The following is a 20,561-nucleotide window of genomic DNA, read 5'->3' as shown; positions in this document are numbered from 1 at the left end:
TCATCCCCTACTTGAGGAATTCTCTCTCCCTAACAATATTTATATCAACAGAAATAAAACATTTGTTATGAAATAGACATAGAGATATACAGCACGGAAATAGACTTTTTGATCCAACACATCCATGCTGATAAGATGTCCTATATAAATCTAGTATCCCATTTGCCAGCATTTGGCCCATATCCCACCAAACCTTTCCTATTCACACACTCATCCAGATGCCTTTTAAATGTTGTAATTGTACCAGCCTCTACCACTTTCTCTAGCCTATTTACCCTATCCATGCTCCTCATGATTTTATAAATGTCCATAAGATCACCCCTCAGCCTCCGACCCTCCAGGGAAGCAGCCCCATCCTATTCAGACTCTCCTTCTACCACAAACCCTCCAACTCTGGCGACATCCTTATCAAGCTTTTCTGCACACTTTCAAGTTTCACAACATCATTCCTATCCTATCGTAGGGAGACCAGAATCGAATGCAATAATCCAAAAGTAGCCGAACCAATGTCCTGCACTGGGGCACTGACTAATAAACGCAGGCATATCAAACACCTTCTTCACTATCCTGTCTATGTGTGACTCCCCTTTCAAGGAACTATGAACTTACCATCGAGCCATACAGCATGATCATGGACCTTTGCTCCAACCAGTCCATGCCAAACATAATCCCAAACTAAATCAGTCTCTCCTGCCTGCTGTTGGCCTGTATCCCTCCAAACCTTTCCTAGTCATGTCCTAAAACAAATGTATTTTTATTGTACCCGCATCCACCGCTTCCTGAGGAAGTTCATTGCACACATCAATCACCATCTGTGTAAAATTAGTATTTGAATGGCAAGGACGAAATGGTTTATGAAAATAAACAGCTTCTACCAAACCCACTACAGCATGTATGGTAGGAACTCTGGAGTCTTTCAAATCGGTATTTCCATGGAGTGGAGGGGGGGAGTAAAGTTGGATTCACAGAGGTGGGCCTCTTCTGAGAGTGTAAAACTAAAATTAAACCCCGTGCTTTGCTAGAACTCAAACCGCATTGACGTGGAGGAGAGCGAAAGGAGTTTGCAAAGTGTCCTCCCCTCCCCATGTGCTTCAGCTGCAGGGCAGCGCAGGCGCAGTGCGTCCCCCCACCCCATTGTGGACGTCACAACGTGGAGGCAGCCCTGTTAATTTCAGAGTGAAACTCCCTCCCTCTGGGTAACATCTGGGAGTAAAGCAATGTCACCCCCTTTCCATTCCTCATCCTGGGAGGGGAAGAGAGAGAGGCATGGGGGGAGTGTAGGGTGAGGTGGAGACTGTTCACTTGTAGCAACTGGAGTGACTCCATGGAGGGAGCAGACTCTCCAAATGTGCTCAGATGCTAATTGTCCCTCTCAAAGGTATTTTCCTTGTGTATTCCCTCAGTTTGGCACGTACACAGTTTGCACCTTGGAAAAGGTTTGCTTCTTACCTCATCTTCAGAATTATAAGGGTAGTTTCTCATGGAAGTATTTAAGGGATTGGCACATTGATTTCAAATGTTGATATATGTTGCTTCATATGGTGTATATCTGATATTGTTGGCTGTTATAAAAAACTTTGTGGCTATGATTTTACACCTTCTAATGCAGTAATAGAGTTACATTCTATACTTCTTGTCTTTTTTTTATTTACTAGGACAGCAGGAAGTCATTCAGTAACTTCACTGGCTTTCTTTTCCCAAGCAGCCTTGGCATTTCATTATCATATTCTTGATTCAGCTCCATTTCCAGCACCTTTGTCGACAGCTTGTTCCAGGTTATTGCGATCTAAATTAAGTTTTCCTCCATACACACTTAAGACTATCTTGTTGCATGAGGGTTTTTTGTGTCCTGCATAATATATGGTCAGCACTCATCTAGCAATCTACAGGAATTTCCACCAATGTTACGTTCATTTAACAGTACTGACAGTGATCACTCAACTTGTGATTTTTTTTTGCAGGAAGACATGCAGAAAGAAATCTGAAAACAAATGATACATCATCTTCTGACAGCGCCACTTGAGTCAATGGGGGTTGAATATCAGCAGCCATTCAATTCGAGAAGAAATGTTTGTTTTTGTCTGTGTGAGAGATTTTGAACACTGGTATGGCAGGAATAATACCGAGACACCCGAGTGAGGGAGATTCAGTACGCTGTCTGTGAAAAATGCGTCAAACAATTTACTCAGCTTGGGGGATCAAAATCTCACCCCTCACAGTGGGGAGAGACTATGCATCCATTCTGTTTTTAATTTCAAACCCAGTGCGACACAAAGAATGCTCCCCTCATGGGGAAACCATGGAAATGTGGGGACTGTGGGAAAGGGTTCCCTTCCCCATTGGGGCTAGACACCCACAGATGCGTTCTCACTGGGGAGACACCATTCTCCTGCTCGGTATGCGGGAAGGGATTCAGTTGGCTGTGCAGCCTGCAGACACAACAGCGAGTTCACACCAGGGAGGGGCCGTTCATCTGCCGCCATTGTGGGAAATGATTCATTCAGTCGTCCCACCAGCAGACACACCAGCAGGTTCACATCGGAGAGGCGCCATTCACCTGCCCTAAGTGCGAGAAGAGCTTCAGTCATGTGGGCAACCTGTGGAGACACCAGCTGATCCACACCAGGGAGAGGCCGTTCACATGATCTGTGTGCAGGAAGGGGTTCACTCAGACATCTGCACTGTAATCTACCAAAGGGTCCATATCATGGAGAGGGCGTTCATCCGCTGTCAGTGTGGAAAGGGCTTCACCCGCTCCTCCCACCAGCGAGTTTTGGAATTTTTTGAGGAGGTAACTGAAGATGGACAAGGGAGATCCAGTGGATGTAGTGTACCTGGACTTTCAGAAAGCATTTGATAAAGTCCCACATAGGAGGTTAGTGAGCAAAATTAGGGCGCATGGTACTGGGAGCAAAGTACTGACTTGGATTGAAAATTGGTTGGCTGACAGGAAACAAAGAGTAGTGATAAACGGTTTCCTTTCAGAATGGCAGGCGGTGACCAGTGGGGTACTGCAGGGATCAGTGCTGGGCCAGCAGCTTTTTACAATATATATTAATGATAGGGTGGCAGGCTTTGATTCATTAATATGTAAATCCCAGAACTTGTTTGAAGCACATTCTCGTCACAACGTAAGGTCTGTATCCCAATCTTAAGTGAGACTGGTTCGATTTCCAAAGTAGGAATTTATAAAATCTCACATAGATTGACTGCCTGTAGATTGTATTTGGCTCAAGAAGTGGACAATGTATCTGCAAATACAAAATCACACCAAAGCCTTATATGTAAGTGTACATGCATGAGCGTGCGTGTGATTGTGTGCGTGCTTGATAAAGTGTGTGAGTGATAGAGTATCAGCCTGTGAGAGGGTGCATATGTGTGTGTCTGAGAGAGGGATCTGTGTGACTGTGAGAATGTGTGCTTTGTGTGGGTGTGAGAGAGCGTGGCAGTGAAGTGGGGTTACCTGTCATGTGACAAGAATCCAAGGTCCTGGTTGATGCCATCCTCATGTGTGGCCTCTGCTGCGCCACTAAAACTGAATAAGCAATTACATAGCACACATTGGAGAGGGCAGGGTGGGACTTGTCTTTCGATTTGCAGAAGGTGGGAGGTTCTGGGTGCTGGAAACTAGGGAAAACACATGCTGGAGGACCTTCAGCACAGAGACATGCAGCTGGAAGCCAGGCTGCAAACACGTTGGGGGAATCATCAAACCCCCTACACTGTGGAAACAGGCCCTTTGGCCCAACAATCCATACTTAGCCCCCCTTACAGCATCCCACCCAATAACCTCCACAGCTAATCCCTCAATTTAGAACATCCAATCCACTCTAAGCTGCACACCTTGGGAGGAAACCAGAGCACCCAGAGATTGGGAGAGGGGGGTAGGAAAGTGCAAACTCCACACAGACAATCACCCTGAGGGTGGAATCGAACTCAAGGCCTTGGCACTGCGAGGCAGCGGTGCTAACCACTAAATTGCTGCCGCGCCGCTGGCAGTCTTGGACTGAAGGAATCGATTGGCTTCATGCCAGTCCTCGTGACACTCCAGGTAAAAAATGAGGTCTGCAGATGCTGGAGATCACAGCTGAAAATGTGTTGCTGGTTGAAGCACAGCAGGTTAGGCAGCATCCAAGGAATAGGAAATTCGACGTTTCAGGCATAAGCCCTTCATCAGGAATGAGGAGAGTGTGCCAAGCAGGCTAAGATAAAAGGTAGGGAGGAGGGACTTGGGGGAGGGGCGATGGAGATGTGATAGGTGGAAGGAGGTCAAGGTGAGGGTGATAGGCCGGAGTGGGGTGGGGGCGGAGAGGTCAGGAAGAAGATTGCAGGTTAGGAGGGCGGTGCTGAGTTGAGGGAACCGACTGAGACAAGGTGGGGGGAGGGGAAAAGAGGAAACTGGAGAAATCTGAATTCATTCCTTGTGGTTGTAGGGTTCCCAGGCGGAAGATGAGGCGTTCCTCCTCCAGCCGTCGTGTTGTTATGTTCTGCCGGTGGAGGAGTCCAGGGACCCGCATGTCCTCGGTGGAGAGGGAGGGAGAGTTAAAGTGTTGAGCCACGGGGTGGTTGGGTTGGTTGGTCCAAGCATCCTAGAGGTGTTCTCTGAAGCGTTCCGCAAGTAAGCGGCCCGTCTCCCCAATATAGAGGAGGCCACATCGGGTGCAGCGGATGCAATAGATGATGTGTGTGGAGGTACAGGTGAACTTGTGGCGGATATGGAAGGATCCCATGGGGACTTGGAGGGAAGTGAGGGAGGAGGTGTGGGCGCAAGTTTTACATTTCCTGCGGTTGCAGGGGAAGGTGCCGGGAGTGGAGGTCGGGTTGGTGGGGTGTGTGGACCTGACGAGGGAGTCACGAAGGGAGTGGTCTTTGCGGAACGCTGATAGGGGAGGAGAGGGAAATATATCCCTGGTGGTGGGGTCCGTTTGGAGGTGGCGGAAATGACGGCAGATGATACGTTGTATACGGAGGTTGGTGGGGTGGTAGGTGAGAACCAGTGGGGTTCTGTCTTGGTGGCGGTTGGAGGAGCGGGGCTCGAGGGCGGAGGAGCGGGAAGTGGAGGCGATGTGGTGGAGGGCATCGTCGATCACGTCTGGGGGAATCTGCGGTCCTTGAAGAAGGAGGCCATCTGGGCTGTGCGGTGTTGGAACTGGTCCTTCTGGGAGCAGATGCGGCCGTGACGAAGGAATTGGGAATATGGGATGGAGTTTTTACAGGGGACAGGGTGGGAGGAGGTGTAGTCCAGGTAGCTGTGGGAATCAGTCGGTTTATAGTAGATATCTGTGTTGAGTCGGTCGCCCGAGATAGAAATGGAAAGGTCTAGGAAGGGGAGGGAGGAGTCTGAGATAGTCCAGGTGAATTTGAGGTCGGGATGGAAGGAGTTAGTAAAGTTGATGAACTGTTCAACCTCCTCGTGGGAGCACGAGGCAGCGCCGATACAGTCATCGATGTAGCGGAGGAAAAGGTAGGGGGTGGTGCCGGTGTAGTTGCGGAAGATGGACTGTTCCACATATCCTACGAAGAGACAGGCATAGCTGGGGCCCATGCGGGTGCCCATGGCAACTCCTTTAGTTTGGAGGAAGTGAGAGGATTGGAAAGAGAAGTTATTCAGGGTGAGGACCAGTTCAGTGAGTCAAAGGAGGGTGTCAGTGGAAGGGTACTGGTTGGTGTGGCGGGAAAGGAAGAAGCGGAGGGCTTTGAGTCCTTCGTGATGGGGGATGGAGGTGTACAGGGACTGGATGTCCATCGTGAAAATAAGGCGTTGGGGACCGGGGAAGCGAAAATCCTGGAGGAGGTGGAGGGCATGGGTGGTGTCCCGAACGTAGGTGGGGAGTTCTTGGACTAAAGGGGACAGAACCGTGTTGAGCTACGCGGAGATGAGTTCGGTGGGGCAGGAGCAGGCTGAGACAATGGGTCAGCTGGGGCAGTCAGGTTTGTGGATTTTGAGCAGGAGGTAGAAACGGGCGGTGCAGGGTTGTGGGACTATGAGGTTGGAGGCGGTGGATGGGAGATCCCCTGAGGAAATGTAAAACTTGCGCCCACACTTCCTCCCTCACTTCCCTCCAAGGCCCCAAGGGATCCTTCCATATCCGCCACAAGTTCACCCATACCTCCACACACATCATCTATTGCATCCGCTGCACCCGATGTGGCCTCCTCTATATTGGGGAGACGGGCCGCTTACTTGCGGAACGCTTCAGAGAACACCTCTGGGACGCCCGGACCAACCAACCCAACCACCCCGTGGCTCAACACTTTAACTCTTCCTCCCACTCCACCGAGGACATGCGGGTCCTTGGACTCCTCCACCGGCAGAACATAACAACACGACGGCTGGAGGAGGAGCGCCTCATCTTCCGCCTGGGAACCCTCCAACCACAAGGAATGAACTCAGATTTCTCCAATTTCCTCTTTTCCCCTCCCCCCACCTTGTCTCAGTCGGTTCCCTCAACTCAGCACCGCCCTCCTAACCTGCAATCTTCTTCCTGACCTCTCCGCCCCCACCCCGCTCCGGCCTATCACCCTCACCTTGACCTCCTTCCACCTATCACATCTCCATCGCCCCTCCCCAAGTCCCTCCTCCCTACCTTTTATCTTAGCCTGCTTGGCACATTCTCCTCATTCCTGATGAAGGGCTTATGCCTGAAACGTCGAATTTCCTATTCCTTGGATGCTGCCTAACCTGCTGTGCTTTAACCAGCAACACATTTTCAGCTGGTGACACTCCAGCCCATTTGGGGAATTGAATTTGCTTCCACAGAGTTTCCACGGTGCAGGGGTCATTGCATCTCAGCAGCTTCAACGATCCAAAGAAGGGCTCGTCTACAGTGAGAGCACTAGTCCACATTTCGCTACAGAGTTAAAGTTCTGGGCACAATCAGAACACTCCCACGCAGGCTGCGTGTAATCACGGGGCTTCTCAAGTCACGTTGATGTTTGAAATAATTTCCCCTCCTGGATTCAAACGCTACTGATATTCAGGCCCTGAGTAAATTTCTTGTGCACGCCTGAACAGCAAATCCTCATCTGCTAATACCTTGAGAAAACAGATCATTGCTGTCATTGCAGGGCAGGAAATAGGATAGGAGAATTCTAGTTTGTACCGAACAGCCTTCCCTATCTCCTACCCAAAATCTCTGTCTCCCAATTCCTCCACCTTTCAATGGATTCCAACTCGAATTCATCCTTCCATCCTCCTGTTTTTGCCCAGCTCCCCTCATCAGAAAGCGCTGACTCTCAGTTCAGTTTCTTAGTCTCTTCTTGCTATTCCCAGTATATTGCCCACATCTTTATTTAGTTTTTAAAGCAGAAAGGCAGTGGTTTGCTGATGCCAGGATCTGAGGGTAACTACGCTCACGCTCCAGATTTCCTCTCGCGTCATTCACAACAATCTGCACTGCACATGTGCAAAGAAGGGGATGCTGGGAGTGGGTGGGACGCATTCACCAACTCCCCATTCAATCAAGATCCAAGCATGCCCACAGCGCCCCCTGTCGATTCTCTCTCGCTATCCCTAGCTTCCCCCCGTCACACACATGCCACCCTCTGCACCTCCGTCCATTCTATCTCCATAGTCTCTGCCCCCTGTCCAGTCCAGTCTCTCGTCCACCCTCTGCCTTCTTCCAACCAGTCCCTCTCTCCACATTCATTCTCTCTCTCTCCTCCCACTCTCTGCCCCTCTCCATTCTCTCTCTTCCCCCACCATCTGCTCTCCATCCATTCCCTCTCTCTCCCCCATCCACTCCTAACATTCATTGTTGCTCTCTTTCTCCCCCACCCTCTGCCCCCTTCCATTCTCTCCCCACCCACTGGCCCACGTCCGTTCTCTCTCCCCACACTCTGCAACCCCATTCTCTCTCTCTCTCTGTCTGACAAATGCTCTGCCCCCCACCCTGTGCACCCCAAGGGTTTCTCTAACTCCAATGCTCTGTCCCCGTGTCCATTTCTCTTGCTCTCTTCCCCCTAGCCTCTGTTTCCCATCCAATTTCTCTACCCCCACCTCCACCCTCATCCTTTTTTGTGCCTCGAGCCCTCTTTGATCCCTGTATCAGCCCTTCTAAGGACAGAGAGAGCGCGGGTGGTGATGACTCTACCTGGGAGATGGGAGGGGGTGGTATGAGAAATGGCTGATCTTTAACATCGAGAATCGCTAAAATGATATTTTCAAAAACATCAGTAAAGTTTGAAAGCAAATTCATTTTTTTTTAAAAGTGGCAGACGTTTTTCTGAAACTTGCATTGAAATCTGTGCAATTAGGCCACAGTTGAGAACAGGCTGTAAGGATGGAATGGCCAAATCCTCGTCTTGTGAAGTTGGTTCAGGTTAAGTAGAAATAGAGTTATAGAGTTGCAGAGCAGGGAAACAAACCTTTCGGTGCATGCCAACCACATATTCTAAATTAATCTAGTGATCCATTTGCCACCATTTGGCCCATATCTCTTTCAACCCTTCCTATTCATATTCCTGTCCAGATGCCTTTTAAATATTGTAGTTGTTCCAGCCTCGACCACTGTCTCTGGCAGCTCATTCCATACATATACCATGAAAATGTTACCAGTTCGGTCCCATTTAAACCTTTCCCCTCTCACCCTAAACCTATGCCCCTCCACTTTTGGATTTCCTCTCCCCTGGGGAACAGACATTCAAAAGTTGAGCAGCCAGACAAAATGTAAAAGGAATAAACTGTTGAGCCCCAGGAAAACAAAAGAAGTGTGGCTCCAGCCTGTTTCTCTCTCCGATTGGCAGTTGGACCAGCATCTCACCGGGCATACTGCGCATGCTTTTCGATGTCAGGAAGCATTGCGCATGTACGCTGGTGTCAGCAAAATACTGCGCATGCTCTTTGCTGTCAGCGGAAACGGCTCGCAACATTCTTCTGATCGACCAATGGGAAGCGCTGGAGGACCGGAAGGAGTGTGGTCCTCCTGCCATTGAGAGCCTCCCCCCATTGTCTGAATGCGGCACTTGGACCATGAGCTTGTGAAGGTGTTGCTGTTCCTCTCTCTATGAATGAAGATTGAACTTCATCTCAGATTGCAACTTCTTTCCTCTGTCCAACATCTGTGAGTACAACACACTCTTCTCACCCCCTTTTCCATTTTATTTTTTCACTCTGGTGTTCAGTTCTTGACTTGCAGCAAAGTTGGTTCAGGTATGTGTCTTAATTGGCAAACACATGGTAAATGTAGTAACGCAGTGTGAAGTTATAGCCTTTCCTATGAAATAAAAACAGAAAGGAGGTACATTGTTTAAATGGTGATATATTGGGATGTGGAGTAAGTGAAGACTGCAGATACCGGAAATCAGAGTCGCAAATTGTGGCGCTGTAAAAGCACAGCTGGTCAGACAGCATGCGATGTGCAGAACAGTCAACGTTTTGGGCAAAAGCCCTTCATCAGGAATGATGTATGGATGTACAAACGTGCCTCAGCTACCTTCTACTCGGGCTTTCTACTCCAGTCAATGCCTGTTGTCAGATAGGTGCAGCAAGCAATCAGCAAGGCAAGTGGTATTGAGTTCAAAGTGGGTGTGCCTTCCTGTAGTTAGGGAGATATTGAATATACTCAAAGCTGAGTTCATCTGACTTTTAAATCTCAAAAATAGTTATGAGGAAGGCAAGAATGTTTTAAAAAATATTTTTATTAGAAACTTTTTCAAATCTCTCACAACACCTCACAAAAAAGAACAATACCAAAATACAGAAAAATAGCAGTACAACAATGTCATATTATGATACTATTAATAATGAGCTACCTATTATTCTACTAGAACCAACTTAGCTTAAACTAAACTACAATCAAATTGAATAAAAACAAAATTAAACATAATTTAAGTTAATTTGAATTCTATCACATTACTTTTATTCTATTTTACTCACCATACCTCCATTAAGGCTCCAATCCATGGGAGCACCAGTTATTGCACCCGTATTCTTTTCACCCAGCCTTGCCCTCCCAGGGCCCCATGAGCGCCCAGACTGATTCCCACAGCTGTACCATAGTCCTAATTAATACTGCTGATCAGTCTGCATCAATATAATTTAGAAAGGGCTGCCACGTCTTGTAAAACTATTGTTTTGTGGTGCACCATATTTGTGAGGTCATCTTGGGGGTGGATGCTCCATCACCAGCATATGCCAGGCCATAAGCCCTGGGGGTTTTTCCAATGTCCAATTCATTATAATGTTCTTCCTTGCACAGTGCGTAAGAATGTTACACAGTCTGTTCCTGTGTTCTCCGAGAGAAGGCAAATTTGGCAACCCCAGAAGAAGAAATACCAGATTCACTTTAACTTCAATCCCCCAGGATGTCCTTCAGCTCCCTTACTATAGCACTCCAGTATCTCTGGATCTTACAACATGACCAATAGCAGTGTGTGAGTGCTTATACTAATGTTACATTTGGGACACCCTGGTGATGAGCCTCTCTTGAACCTAGCTAGCCTCTCTGGCGCCACGTAAGCCCTGTGTAAAATCTTCAATTGCATGCCCTGTGCTTTGTTACATAAATTTTCCTTACATTTTCCCATATATCTTGCCATACTTCTAATGAAATATCCTATCCTAGCTCCCGATTCCACATCCTAGAGAGTCCCTCCACATCCCCTAAGGTATGTCCCTTCTGTAAATGATAAAACGTACTAACTGAAAGAGCGCCTGTACACCAGAGTACTCTTTACTCCACATTTGACCTGTAATGCTGAGCCAGGAGTGAGGTCTTCCTCTGTATATAATCCCTTAGCTGAAAGTACCGGAAAAGGTCCCTATTAGACAATGCATATTTCTGACTTAGTTGGCTAAATGACATTAAGACCTAACTCTCAAATTAATCTTCCCTACAGGAGATTTCCTTATTCTCCCATGACTTAAAGCCGGAGTCCTTTGCCCCAGGTTTAAATTCTTGGGCTGCCACCAGTGGGGTAATCAGCGAGGTCTTCAGCCAAATGCCCTTGTCTTGCCTCATTATCCTCTAGGCTTTCACTGTATTTAAAATGATTGTACTCTTACACTGCTCAGTCTTGGATTTCATCTTATCAATGAATAATAGATTAACTCGGGGACATCCCGACTGCAATGCTTCAACGTCAAGCAAAATCGACCCCAAGTCCCCCTGTGCCCAGTCACCCACATATGCTAAGAAAGCGCTTATTTGATATCTCTTCAAGTCCAAAAGGTCCACTCCTCCTCACCCTGTGAGAGCTGCAATTTGGTAAACTTAATTAGGGGGCGCCTGCGACACCAAATAAAAGAACCTAGCCAACCATTGAGCCTCAGTAATACTCATCTGGGTAGCAACAACAGGAGCATTCTCCTGGGGTACAACAGGCGAGGAAGAACATTCATTTTAATCAGAGCTATTTGGCCTAACCATGATAACGGTAATCCGTCCCACTGCTGCAAATCCTGCTTTATCCTCCCCAGTTATTGTACATAGTAACTTTATACAGCTGGTGGAAGGCAGAGGTAATAAAAATTCTGAAATACAAAATCCCTTTTGACGACCATCTAAACAGGAACTGCATTCCATCCTTCAGATCAGACACCTCCACTAATTCCTCCCCACCTCTCCCACCCCCCCCCGCCCCGCCCAATCCCTTCGGCATGGCTTCTGATTTTGTAAAGTTGACCCTGCAGCCTGAAAAACTTCCAAATAAATTAATTGTTTGAATCAATCGAGAATCAAGATTGGCCAAGAACAAAAGGACGTCATCAGCATATAGGGTAATCTTATGTTTCCCCCACTCCCACTCCTGGTGCCACTATTTCAGGATCCCTCCTGATAGCCTCAGCTAACGGCTCAATTGCCAAGGTAAATGGCAGCGGTGAAAGAGGACACCCCTGTCAACTACCTCTCCCACTATTAAAGTTATCTGACTTAGTGCCGTTTGTGATGACTGCTGCCTTAGGATCATTATACAATACCACCACCCATCTGGCAAAGGTTGTCCCCAGACCAAAGCGTTTGAGGACCCCAAACAGGTACAGCCATTCTATCTGGTCAAATGCCTTTTCTCCATCTAAGGAGGCCACCGAACCCAGAATCAACCTTTGTTGGCATTCCTGCACCATGTTCAGTACCCTCCTGATATTGTTGGAGGAGCTATGGCCCTTAACAAAACCCATCTGATCTTCTTTCATAATACAGGACAACATCTTTTCCAACCTCAGGGCCAGCATTTTGGGTAGAATTTTAAAATCTACATTCAACAGTGAAATGGGTCTGTATGAAGCACATTCTTAGTGCTCTTTCCCCTTCTTTAAAATGAGGGAGATATTAGCCTCCCTAAGAGAGGGCGGAAGATAATCCTGTGCATATGAATAGCTGTACATCCCCAGAGGTGGATCCACCAATACATTTATAAATTCCTATAGAATTCACTTGGGAATCCATATGACTGCGATGCTTTGCCACCTTGGAGATGCTTTATTGCATCCTGCACCTCCTCTATCATCATAGGCGTATTCAATAGGGGAACCTGTTCCGCGTTTATACGAGGGAGGTGCAGGATCTCAAAAAAGGCCTGCATTCTCACTGCACTGTGTTCATCTCCCTCTGACCGATATAACTCTGCAAAGTATTCCCTAAATCTAACATTAATCTTCTTTAACTCACGGGTAACTGTGCCAGCCTTCTCTCTAAGATATAATAGACTGGGAAGCATTTTTCTTTCTGGCCAGATATCTACCTGGCTTATCTCCAAATTCAAACAATTTTTGTTGAGCAAAGCAGACCTTTGTTTTTCCCAGTGTGTGCATTCAGTTGGGAGCAGCCAGAGAGCTGCAGCTTCACCAGTGAAGGCTTATTATCATATCCTTCCTCAGCTATCTGCAGACGGGTCTCCAGCATCTGTTGTTGCCCCTTCCTCTGCATCCTTCTAGTTGTTAAAAAAAAAAATCAGGCCTCATAAATATGCCTTCGTGGCCTCCTACAGTATTTCCGGATTACTGGCCGTATCTGAGTTGATATTCCAGAAAGCTCTGAACTCTTGTGATGTACTCAACAAATTTGCTCTCCTTTAACAGAAATGGGTCCATGCACCAGTGCTGTACATCCATTCCACCACTCTTGGTTTTACCGTCTAAATACACTGGCACATGGTCCGAGACAGCTATATTGCCAATTTCACAAGCCAATATTCTGTCCAAACAATCCAATGGCATTAAAAAGTGTCAGTTCCCATGTGGTACTTGTGTGGGTTGGAAGAGAAAGTAAAGTCTCTTCCATTAGGGTGGAGATGCCTCCACACATCCATTAATCCCAACTCCTCGCACATGTCCACCAACTGCTTAGGTTGCGCGGGTGTACCTGCCCGGCCCCTTGGCACTCTGTCTACCTCAGGGTCTATTAGGCGATTAAAATCCTCTCCAATGACCATGCGGCGTACCCCAAGACTCATTAATTTAGCAACTGCATCAATTAGAAATTTAAGAGGGTGCACCGGAGGGACAATACACATTCAGGACACCATACTCTTCATCATGTATTAGAGCTTTAAGAATGACGGACAGTCCATATTCGTCCTTAATTTGCTCAATTTCCTGGAAAGGGAGGTTCCTTCTTACCAGTATAGCCACTCCTCTACACATGGAGCTAAATGAGGAGAAGAATACCCGATCATAACCTCCTTGCTGCAGTTTCAGATGTTCCTTATCAGTTAAATGTGTCCACCCTTTCCTTCCTGAGGCTTGACAGCACCTTCTTTCTTTTTAATGGGGGAGTGGCTCCCTTTTACATTCCAGGTGCACCACCTGAACGAATCACTAGCCATTGCCATCCAGGGATGCCCGTGGTTTCCCAAGAGGAGGAAGCTTATCTGAGGTGCGGTGAGCAACAAAGACATTAACTCTATAAAGTCTAAAAACGGCTCCTATTAAAAACTACTATAAATAAAAATGTAACCACCACATATAACTTGAGCAAACACTCAAATAACGCCCAATTATTGATTAGATTACTTACAGTGTGGAAACAGGCCCTTCAGCCCAACAAGTCCACACCGACCTGCCGAAGCGCAACCCACCCAGGCCCATTCCATTACATTTACCCTTCACCTAACACTACGGGCAATTTAGCATGGCCAATTCACCTAGCCTGCACGTTTTTGGAAGGAAACCGGAGCACCTGGAGGAAACGGGGAGAATGTGCAAACTCCACACAGACAGTCACCTGAGGTGGGAATTGAACCCGGGTGTCTGGCGCTGTGAGGCAGCAGTGCTAACTGCTGTGCCATCATGCTGCCACGGTGGAGATCTCTTCCCCCTCAACCCCCACCATTGCCACCATCCTGGCTCCTTCCCACTGAGGCTGTGCCCCAAACGCCAGGCAATTCACAGATTGAAAAAACATGTTATTTACATTCTGAAGCCCATCTCCCCACACCCCTTTTCCATACATCTTAAACACAGGTATAGCCACCCCCAATCCAAAAACAAAAGGACAGCAGTTTAAAAAAAATGGCTCCAGACAATACCTAACTGACCGATATACTAAATAATTCTGTCAAGGCAGTACGTATAAAGCCGATAACCACAAAAAAAGGGGCAAAAAAGTAGCATTGTCTGGAATGATGTCTCTCCCGCCTTCACCGCGACTCGATTTCTTTATTTCAGAGAATTCGCAAAGTCCTTTTCTGCGGAATCAAAATGATATACCGTCCCTCCGTGAGTGAAACGCAATACGGTCAGGGACCTCAAGGAATATTATATGTTCAGATCCCTTAATTTTCTCTTAACTTCATCAAATGCCCTTTTCTTAATCCAGGCTCCTGAGAAGTCCTGAAAATATATTATTCTGAGCATTTGTACATTAGAGCCTGTGGATCTCTTCCCAGTCTTCTTGCTGTTTCAATCACTAACTGTTTTTCTTTATCATGCAGGAGGCGCACTCGGACCACGCAGGGCTGCGGGTCTGACCCGGACCTGCACATTGTGATCCAGTGTGCCCGCTCCACACTCAACAGGCCCGACTCCAACTCCAGCCCCAGGAATCCAATAAGGTCTTCACCTTCCTCGCGTTCCGGAAGACCCACGAGCTGTAAGATTTTTCTTCTACTTTAGTTTTCCAGGTTGTCCACTTGCTCCTGAAAGGCCCGAACCTGGTCTTCCAGCGTTTGGATCCTTCCTCCTGAGACCTCCGCCACAGTCTCCAATGCCATGGTCCTCTCCTCCACTGCCTATTCTCTTCGGGCCAACACGTGAATTTCCTGTCCATGCTTTTCCAGCGTGGCAGATAGTGGTTCCACCGCTGCTTCAATCTTTTCTCAGAGATTGGCAAACACCGAGAGTAACTGCTGCTGTCCCGTTAAATCCAAAGGGATTGCCCTGGAAGTTTGAGCAATGGCTCCAGGCACCCACGATGTAGTTGGGGAGTGCCCTACCTGCTGCACGCCTTTTGGTCCCTTTCCTTCATTTGCTTTCATTCTGGTCCTAAAGCTGTCAAACCACAATTATAGCAGCTCCAGACGTTCAGTAAGTTTATATTAGCAATTTTTTTCTCCTATGGATGGTTAATGAGGGGGGGGGGGAGGGGTAAAAGTCCACCTTGCCGGGGGTATGGCACAGAGCCCAGCACAGCAGACCACTCAAACCACCGCCATCTCGGATTTCCAAGAAAATGGTTTCAAGACCAGTACAGAACAGCTACAGAGTTATACAGAAGAGAAACAGACCCTTCGGTCCAACTAGTCTATGCTGACCAGGTTCTCAAACCCAACTAGTCCCATCTGCCAGTGATTGGCCCATATCCCTCCAAACCTTTCCTATTCATGTACTTTCCAAATGTCTTTTAAACATTGTCACTGTACATGCATCCACTACTTCCTCTGGACACCCATTCCACACACAAACCACTCTCTGTGTGAAAAAAATGGAGCTCTTCATGTCTTTTTAAAATCTTTCTCCTCTCCCCTTCAAAATTTGCTCCCTAATCTTGAAAGCCCCACCCTAGGGAAAGGACACCTGCCTTTCACCTCATCTGTACCCCTCATGACATTATAATCCTCTATAAGGTCATCTCTCAATCGCCTCTGCTCCAGTGAAAGAAATCCCAGTCTATCCACCTGGCTGTAGGTATATTCATATTCAGTTATGATGTGTTCGGTGTTGGTGCAGGCTCAAATGGCCACCTCCTGCTCCCAATTCTCTCATTCTGTATCCAGCACAGCATTGGGAGATTGAGAAAGGGGAGGGATAAATATCTTGTTTGTTTTTACTTTCAAAATGCACTTGATTCCCACAAATAAAAGTAACAGGTACAAGTACAGTACATGCAGTATTCTTCATTGCAGCTTCAAGGTTTTGTGTCCTCTTCTTCCACTTTGGCTCCAGCACATTTGGCTTCCTTCCCCACCCCCACCCCTACCCTCCCCATCCCCGCCCTGAGCCGTGAACCTAAGGGGCAATTCATGCAGAAGATGGCGCGTGTAAGGAAATAGCTGTCAGAGGAAGTAGTAAGTGCTGGTATACTAATGACACATTTAAAAGGCATCTGGATAGGTTTATGAATAGGAAGGGTTTAGAGGGATATGGGCCAAATGCTGGCAAATGAGACCAGATTTGGTGAGGATATCTGGTCAGCATAGACAATTTGGACCAAAGGACCTGTTTCTGTTCTGTATATCTAGATAACTCTGGTTTGTTCAGTTTCTCTGTGGTGTCATAGCCTTGGTGTCTCATTCCAAGACTCCCCCACCCCGTGGGGGCAAGTGAACCATTTTGTGTCTGATTGGTTGTCAAGAAGTTGCATTGCAGGTTCATCCTGAATTTACACACTATATTTTTGCTTCCACAACTCAGACCTGCTCACACTCAACAGTATCCCAATGTCGTGGAAGATATTAATTTTCAGGTGGAGGTATCCAAAATTCAGAGAGATGTCAGTCGTGATTGTTTGGCTCTTCTGTCCCTGTCAGATCCTGAATCAGCACTTTCAGGAGAATTAGAATGGAGTGAGAAAAGAGGGAGAGAGTGGGATGGTGCTTTCAGTTTTGTGAATAACAAATGAAAAGAATGTTCTGCAGAAAGTAGAATTGCTTGTTCTGAACTTCTACCCTGGACTGACAGTGATGACTTTTGTAATCTCTTTTCAGAGTATTTGATCTGAAGGTGAAGTTTCAAAATCAACAGATGAACCATTGACTGTCCTGCTCCTCGGATGCTGCCTGACCCGCAGTTTCCGACTCTGATTCTCCAGCATTTGTGAGTCACTCAATCCATCCGGACTGCAACAATTTTCGACTCTGATCCAATTGGTTCCTGTTTCAGTCCGTTTTCAGCATCAGTGGGACTGGAAGAGAGACCCTACTGTTGCAGCAACACAGAGTGAGGAGCCTGAAACAGTTATCTGGCCTGGAAAGAGGAATTCAAGGCTGGGAGAGGACATACACGCATTTGTGTGCAACTGTAGCTTCGGCCATGGAGAAACCATGGAAGTGTGGCGACTGCGGGAAAGGTTTCCATGTCCCGTCTGCCCTGGAGACACATCGGCGCAGTCACACCAGGGAGAAGCCATTCTCCTGTCCTGAGTGCGGGAAGGCCTTCAGTGATTCCTCTGCCCTGCTGAGGCACCGGCGGGTGCACACAGGGGAGAGGCCCTTCAGCTGCCCTGAGTGCAGGAAGAGCTTCAGCGATTCCTCCGCCCGGCTGCGGCACTTGCGGGTGCACACAGGGGAGAGGCCCTTCAGCTGCTTCAAGTGTGGGAAGACCTTCAACGATTCCTCCGCCCTGATCAGGCACCAGCGGCTGCACACAGGGGAGAGGCCCTTCCGCTGCCCCGATTGTGGGAAGGTGTTCACTCGCTCCTCCCACCTCGTGATTCACCGGCGGGTCCACACCGGTGAGAAGCCCTTCCCCTGCCCCAAGTGTGGGAAGGCCTTCAGCGATTCCTCTGACCTGCTGGCCCACCGGCGGGTCCACACTGGCGAGAGGCCATTCACCTGCTCTGTCTGCGGTAAGTGCTTCACACGCTCTTCCGACCTGCTGAAGTACCAGCATGTCCACACTGGGGAAAGGCCCTTCAGCTGCTCTGAGTGCGGGAAGGGCTTTACTCAGGCCTCCCACCTGCTGACACACTGGTGGGTCCACACTGGGGAGAGGCCGTTCACCTGCCTCGAGTGCGGGAAGGGCTTTGCTGTCTCCTCCAGTCTACTGACGCACCAGCGGGTCCACACTGGGGAGAGGCCGTTTGCCTGCCCTGCGTGTGGGCAGAGGTTCACAATGTCCTGCAGTTTGAACAAGCACCAGCAGAGGCACCAATGCTCCCAACAATCAGATTCTGCCGGTAACGCTGCTGAGGGTCACCCCCAGGACTGAACCTCCTTCCCTTTCTCACAGTGGGGGTAATGGAAGAGTTGGTAGTCTTTTTTGTTTTCTACTGGGGAAGTGGAGGGGGAAGGGGGGCGTGGTGGCTCAGTGGTTCGCACTGCTGCCTCATAGCGCCAGGGACCCAGATGTGATTCTATCCTCAGGGTAACTGTTTGTGTGGAGTTTGCATGTAAGTTCCCCCCCTTGTCTGCGTGGGTTTCCTTTGCGTGTTCCAGTTTCTTCAAAACGTGCACATGTTTTGGGGAATTGGCCAAGCTAAATAGTCCCACAGTGTTCAGGAATGTGTAGATGTGCTGCATTAGTTAGGGGTAAGTGCAGAGTGATAGGGTAGGAGAATGTGTCTGGGTGAGTTATTCTTCAAAGGGTCGGTCTGAACTTGTTGGGCAGAAGGGCCTGTTTCCACACTGTAGTGATTGTATGATTCCATGAACATTTCTTCCAGTGGGCACTGCTGCTCATTGAGCCCAGGACCCGCACGAACCTAAGACCATTGGAGCAGAAGTTAGGATATTTTGACCCATTGAATCTGTTCCACCATTTGTTCGAGACAAAATAAAAAACTGCAGATGCTGGAATCTAAAATAGACAAGCAGGGGCTGGGCACAACAAGGCAGGCAGCACCAGGAGGTGGAGAAGTCAGCATTTCAGGGATTATCCCTCCGGACTGAAGAAGGGTTCTACCCGAAACGTTGACATCTCCATCAGAAATGATTTATCAGGATGATGTTAGAACTAGAGGACATAGGTTTAGAGAGAGAGGGGAAAGATTTAAAAGGGACTGAAAGGGAAAACTTTTCATGCAGAGTGTGGTGCGTGTATGGAATAAGCTGCCAGAGGAAGTGGAGGAGGCTGGTAGAATTACAGAATTTAAAAGACATTTGGTTGGAGACGTGAATAGAAAGGGTTAGAGGGATTTGGGCCAAGTGCTGGTAAATGGGACTAGATTAATTTAGAATATCTGGTCAGCGTGGACGAGTTGGACTGAAGGATCTGTTTCTGCGCTGTACCTCTCTATGACTACCGGTCCTGATGTAAGTTTAGAACTGAGTAACTTTGAATTATTCAATCTTGTTGAATTCACCTCCTGAAAGGTTTCAAACGAACCCCTCCAAGCGATATGATTTAACTACACCAAGTTGGATAAAGTATCCCATCAAGTTCAACATGAATGCACAGTTGAAGAAGTCAGAAGTCACACAATACCAGGTTACAGTCCAACAGGTTTATTTGAAATCCCAAGCTTTAGGAGCATTGCTCCTTCATCAATGCTGCTCCTTCATCACTTCACCTGATGAAGGAACAGTGCTCCGAAAGCTCCTGAATTCAAATCAATCTACTGGGATTCTCACCTGGTGTTGTGTGACTTCTGACCTGTCCACCCCTGCACCTCTGCATCAGAGTTGACAAATGAGATCAGATTTTATTCAGCATGATTTAGTGAGATATTCACCTGGATGTCCTTATGCCTGAAACATCGATTCTCCTGCTCCTCGGGTGCTGCCTGACCTGCTGTGCTTTTCCAGCACCATACTCTCAACTCTGATCTCCAGCATTTGCAGTCCTCACTTTTTCCTGGTTCATGTGGAAACTCAACACTGTCAGAGTGACAAAGAGACGCCAGTCATAGAGTACTATAGCACAGAGACAGGCCCTTCAGCCCAAACCGGTCCATGCTGACAAAATGTTTGTCAACACTAACCTCATTTCCCTGCACTTGGCCCATATCCTTCTCAAGCTTTCCTATCCATGTATTTGTTGAAACACCTTTTCAATGTTGTTGATGTACCTGCTTCAACCACTTCCACTGGCAGCTGTTCCCCAGGCGAACTAGATTCTGTAAATATTTTGCCCCACATCTTTTCTTCCATCTTTCTCCTCTCACCATAAAAACGCATCCTTGGTCTAGAAATCCTCCCCCTAGGGAAGAGACAGCTACCATTAACCCAACTCTACCCCTCATGGTTTGAAAATATTGCCTCTCAACTTCCTCAGCTCCACTGGAAAAACATCCCAGCCTAAATTCTAATTTGATAATAATGGCAGTGATGATTTTGGCTGTGTGTGTGTCAAGGATCTCTAATTTCTAAGCCAATGCTGTGCCTCTTAAGTTCACGTCATCTTAAAACGAATGGCACCCCATTCATTTAAAATGTCCATGTTTTCTGTGCAAAGTGAGTCCTGGTCAGGAAATAGGCAGCAGTGTCTTTTATTCCCGTAGACTGCTCTGTTTTGAGATGTATGA

The 20,561-nt window shown here is 47.7% G+C and overlaps 1 protein-coding gene and 1 long non-coding RNA gene across 3 annotated transcripts; both read left to right on the top strand.

Moving 5' to 3' along the window:
* The first annotated feature begins 9,010 nt into the window (after positions 1 to 9,010).
* On the top strand, positions 9,011 to 17,135 carry LOC132807375 (uncharacterized). Of its 2 annotated transcripts, none has more exons than XR_009641963.1 (3): positions 9,011 to 9,062; positions 14,875 to 15,032; positions 17,086 to 17,135. It is a non-coding gene; the product is annotated as an uncharacterized LOC132807375 (long non-coding RNA). The 2 variants fall into 2 exon arrangements; XR_009641962.1 differs by lacking the exon at positions 9,011 to 9,062 and adding an exon at positions 13,739 to 13,817.
* Positions 17,136 to 17,410: 275 nt separating this feature from the next.
* Positions 17,411 to 18,275, top strand: LOC132807378 (zinc finger protein 664-like; the record flags this gene model as incomplete). Its single annotated transcript, XM_060821599.1, has 3 exons — positions 17,411 to 17,460; positions 17,611 to 17,856; positions 18,139 to 18,275. Coding segments are annotated over exons 1-3 (433 nt in total), but the record flags the coding sequence as incomplete, so codon positions are not given.
* Between the last annotated feature and the right edge of the window lie 2,286 nt (positions 18,276 to 20,561).

The sequence above is a fragment of the Hemiscyllium ocellatum genome (genome assembly GCF_020745735.1).
Source record: "Hemiscyllium ocellatum isolate sHemOce1 chromosome 27 unlocalized genomic scaffold, sHemOce1.pat.X.cur. SUPER_27_unloc_16, whole genome shotgun sequence".
Lineage (NCBI taxonomy): Eukaryota > Metazoa > Chordata > Chondrichthyes > Orectolobiformes > Hemiscylliidae > Hemiscyllium > Hemiscyllium ocellatum.
Note: the sequence above shows the minus strand (reverse complement) of the source record. Positions and strands in the feature narration are given on the sequence as shown.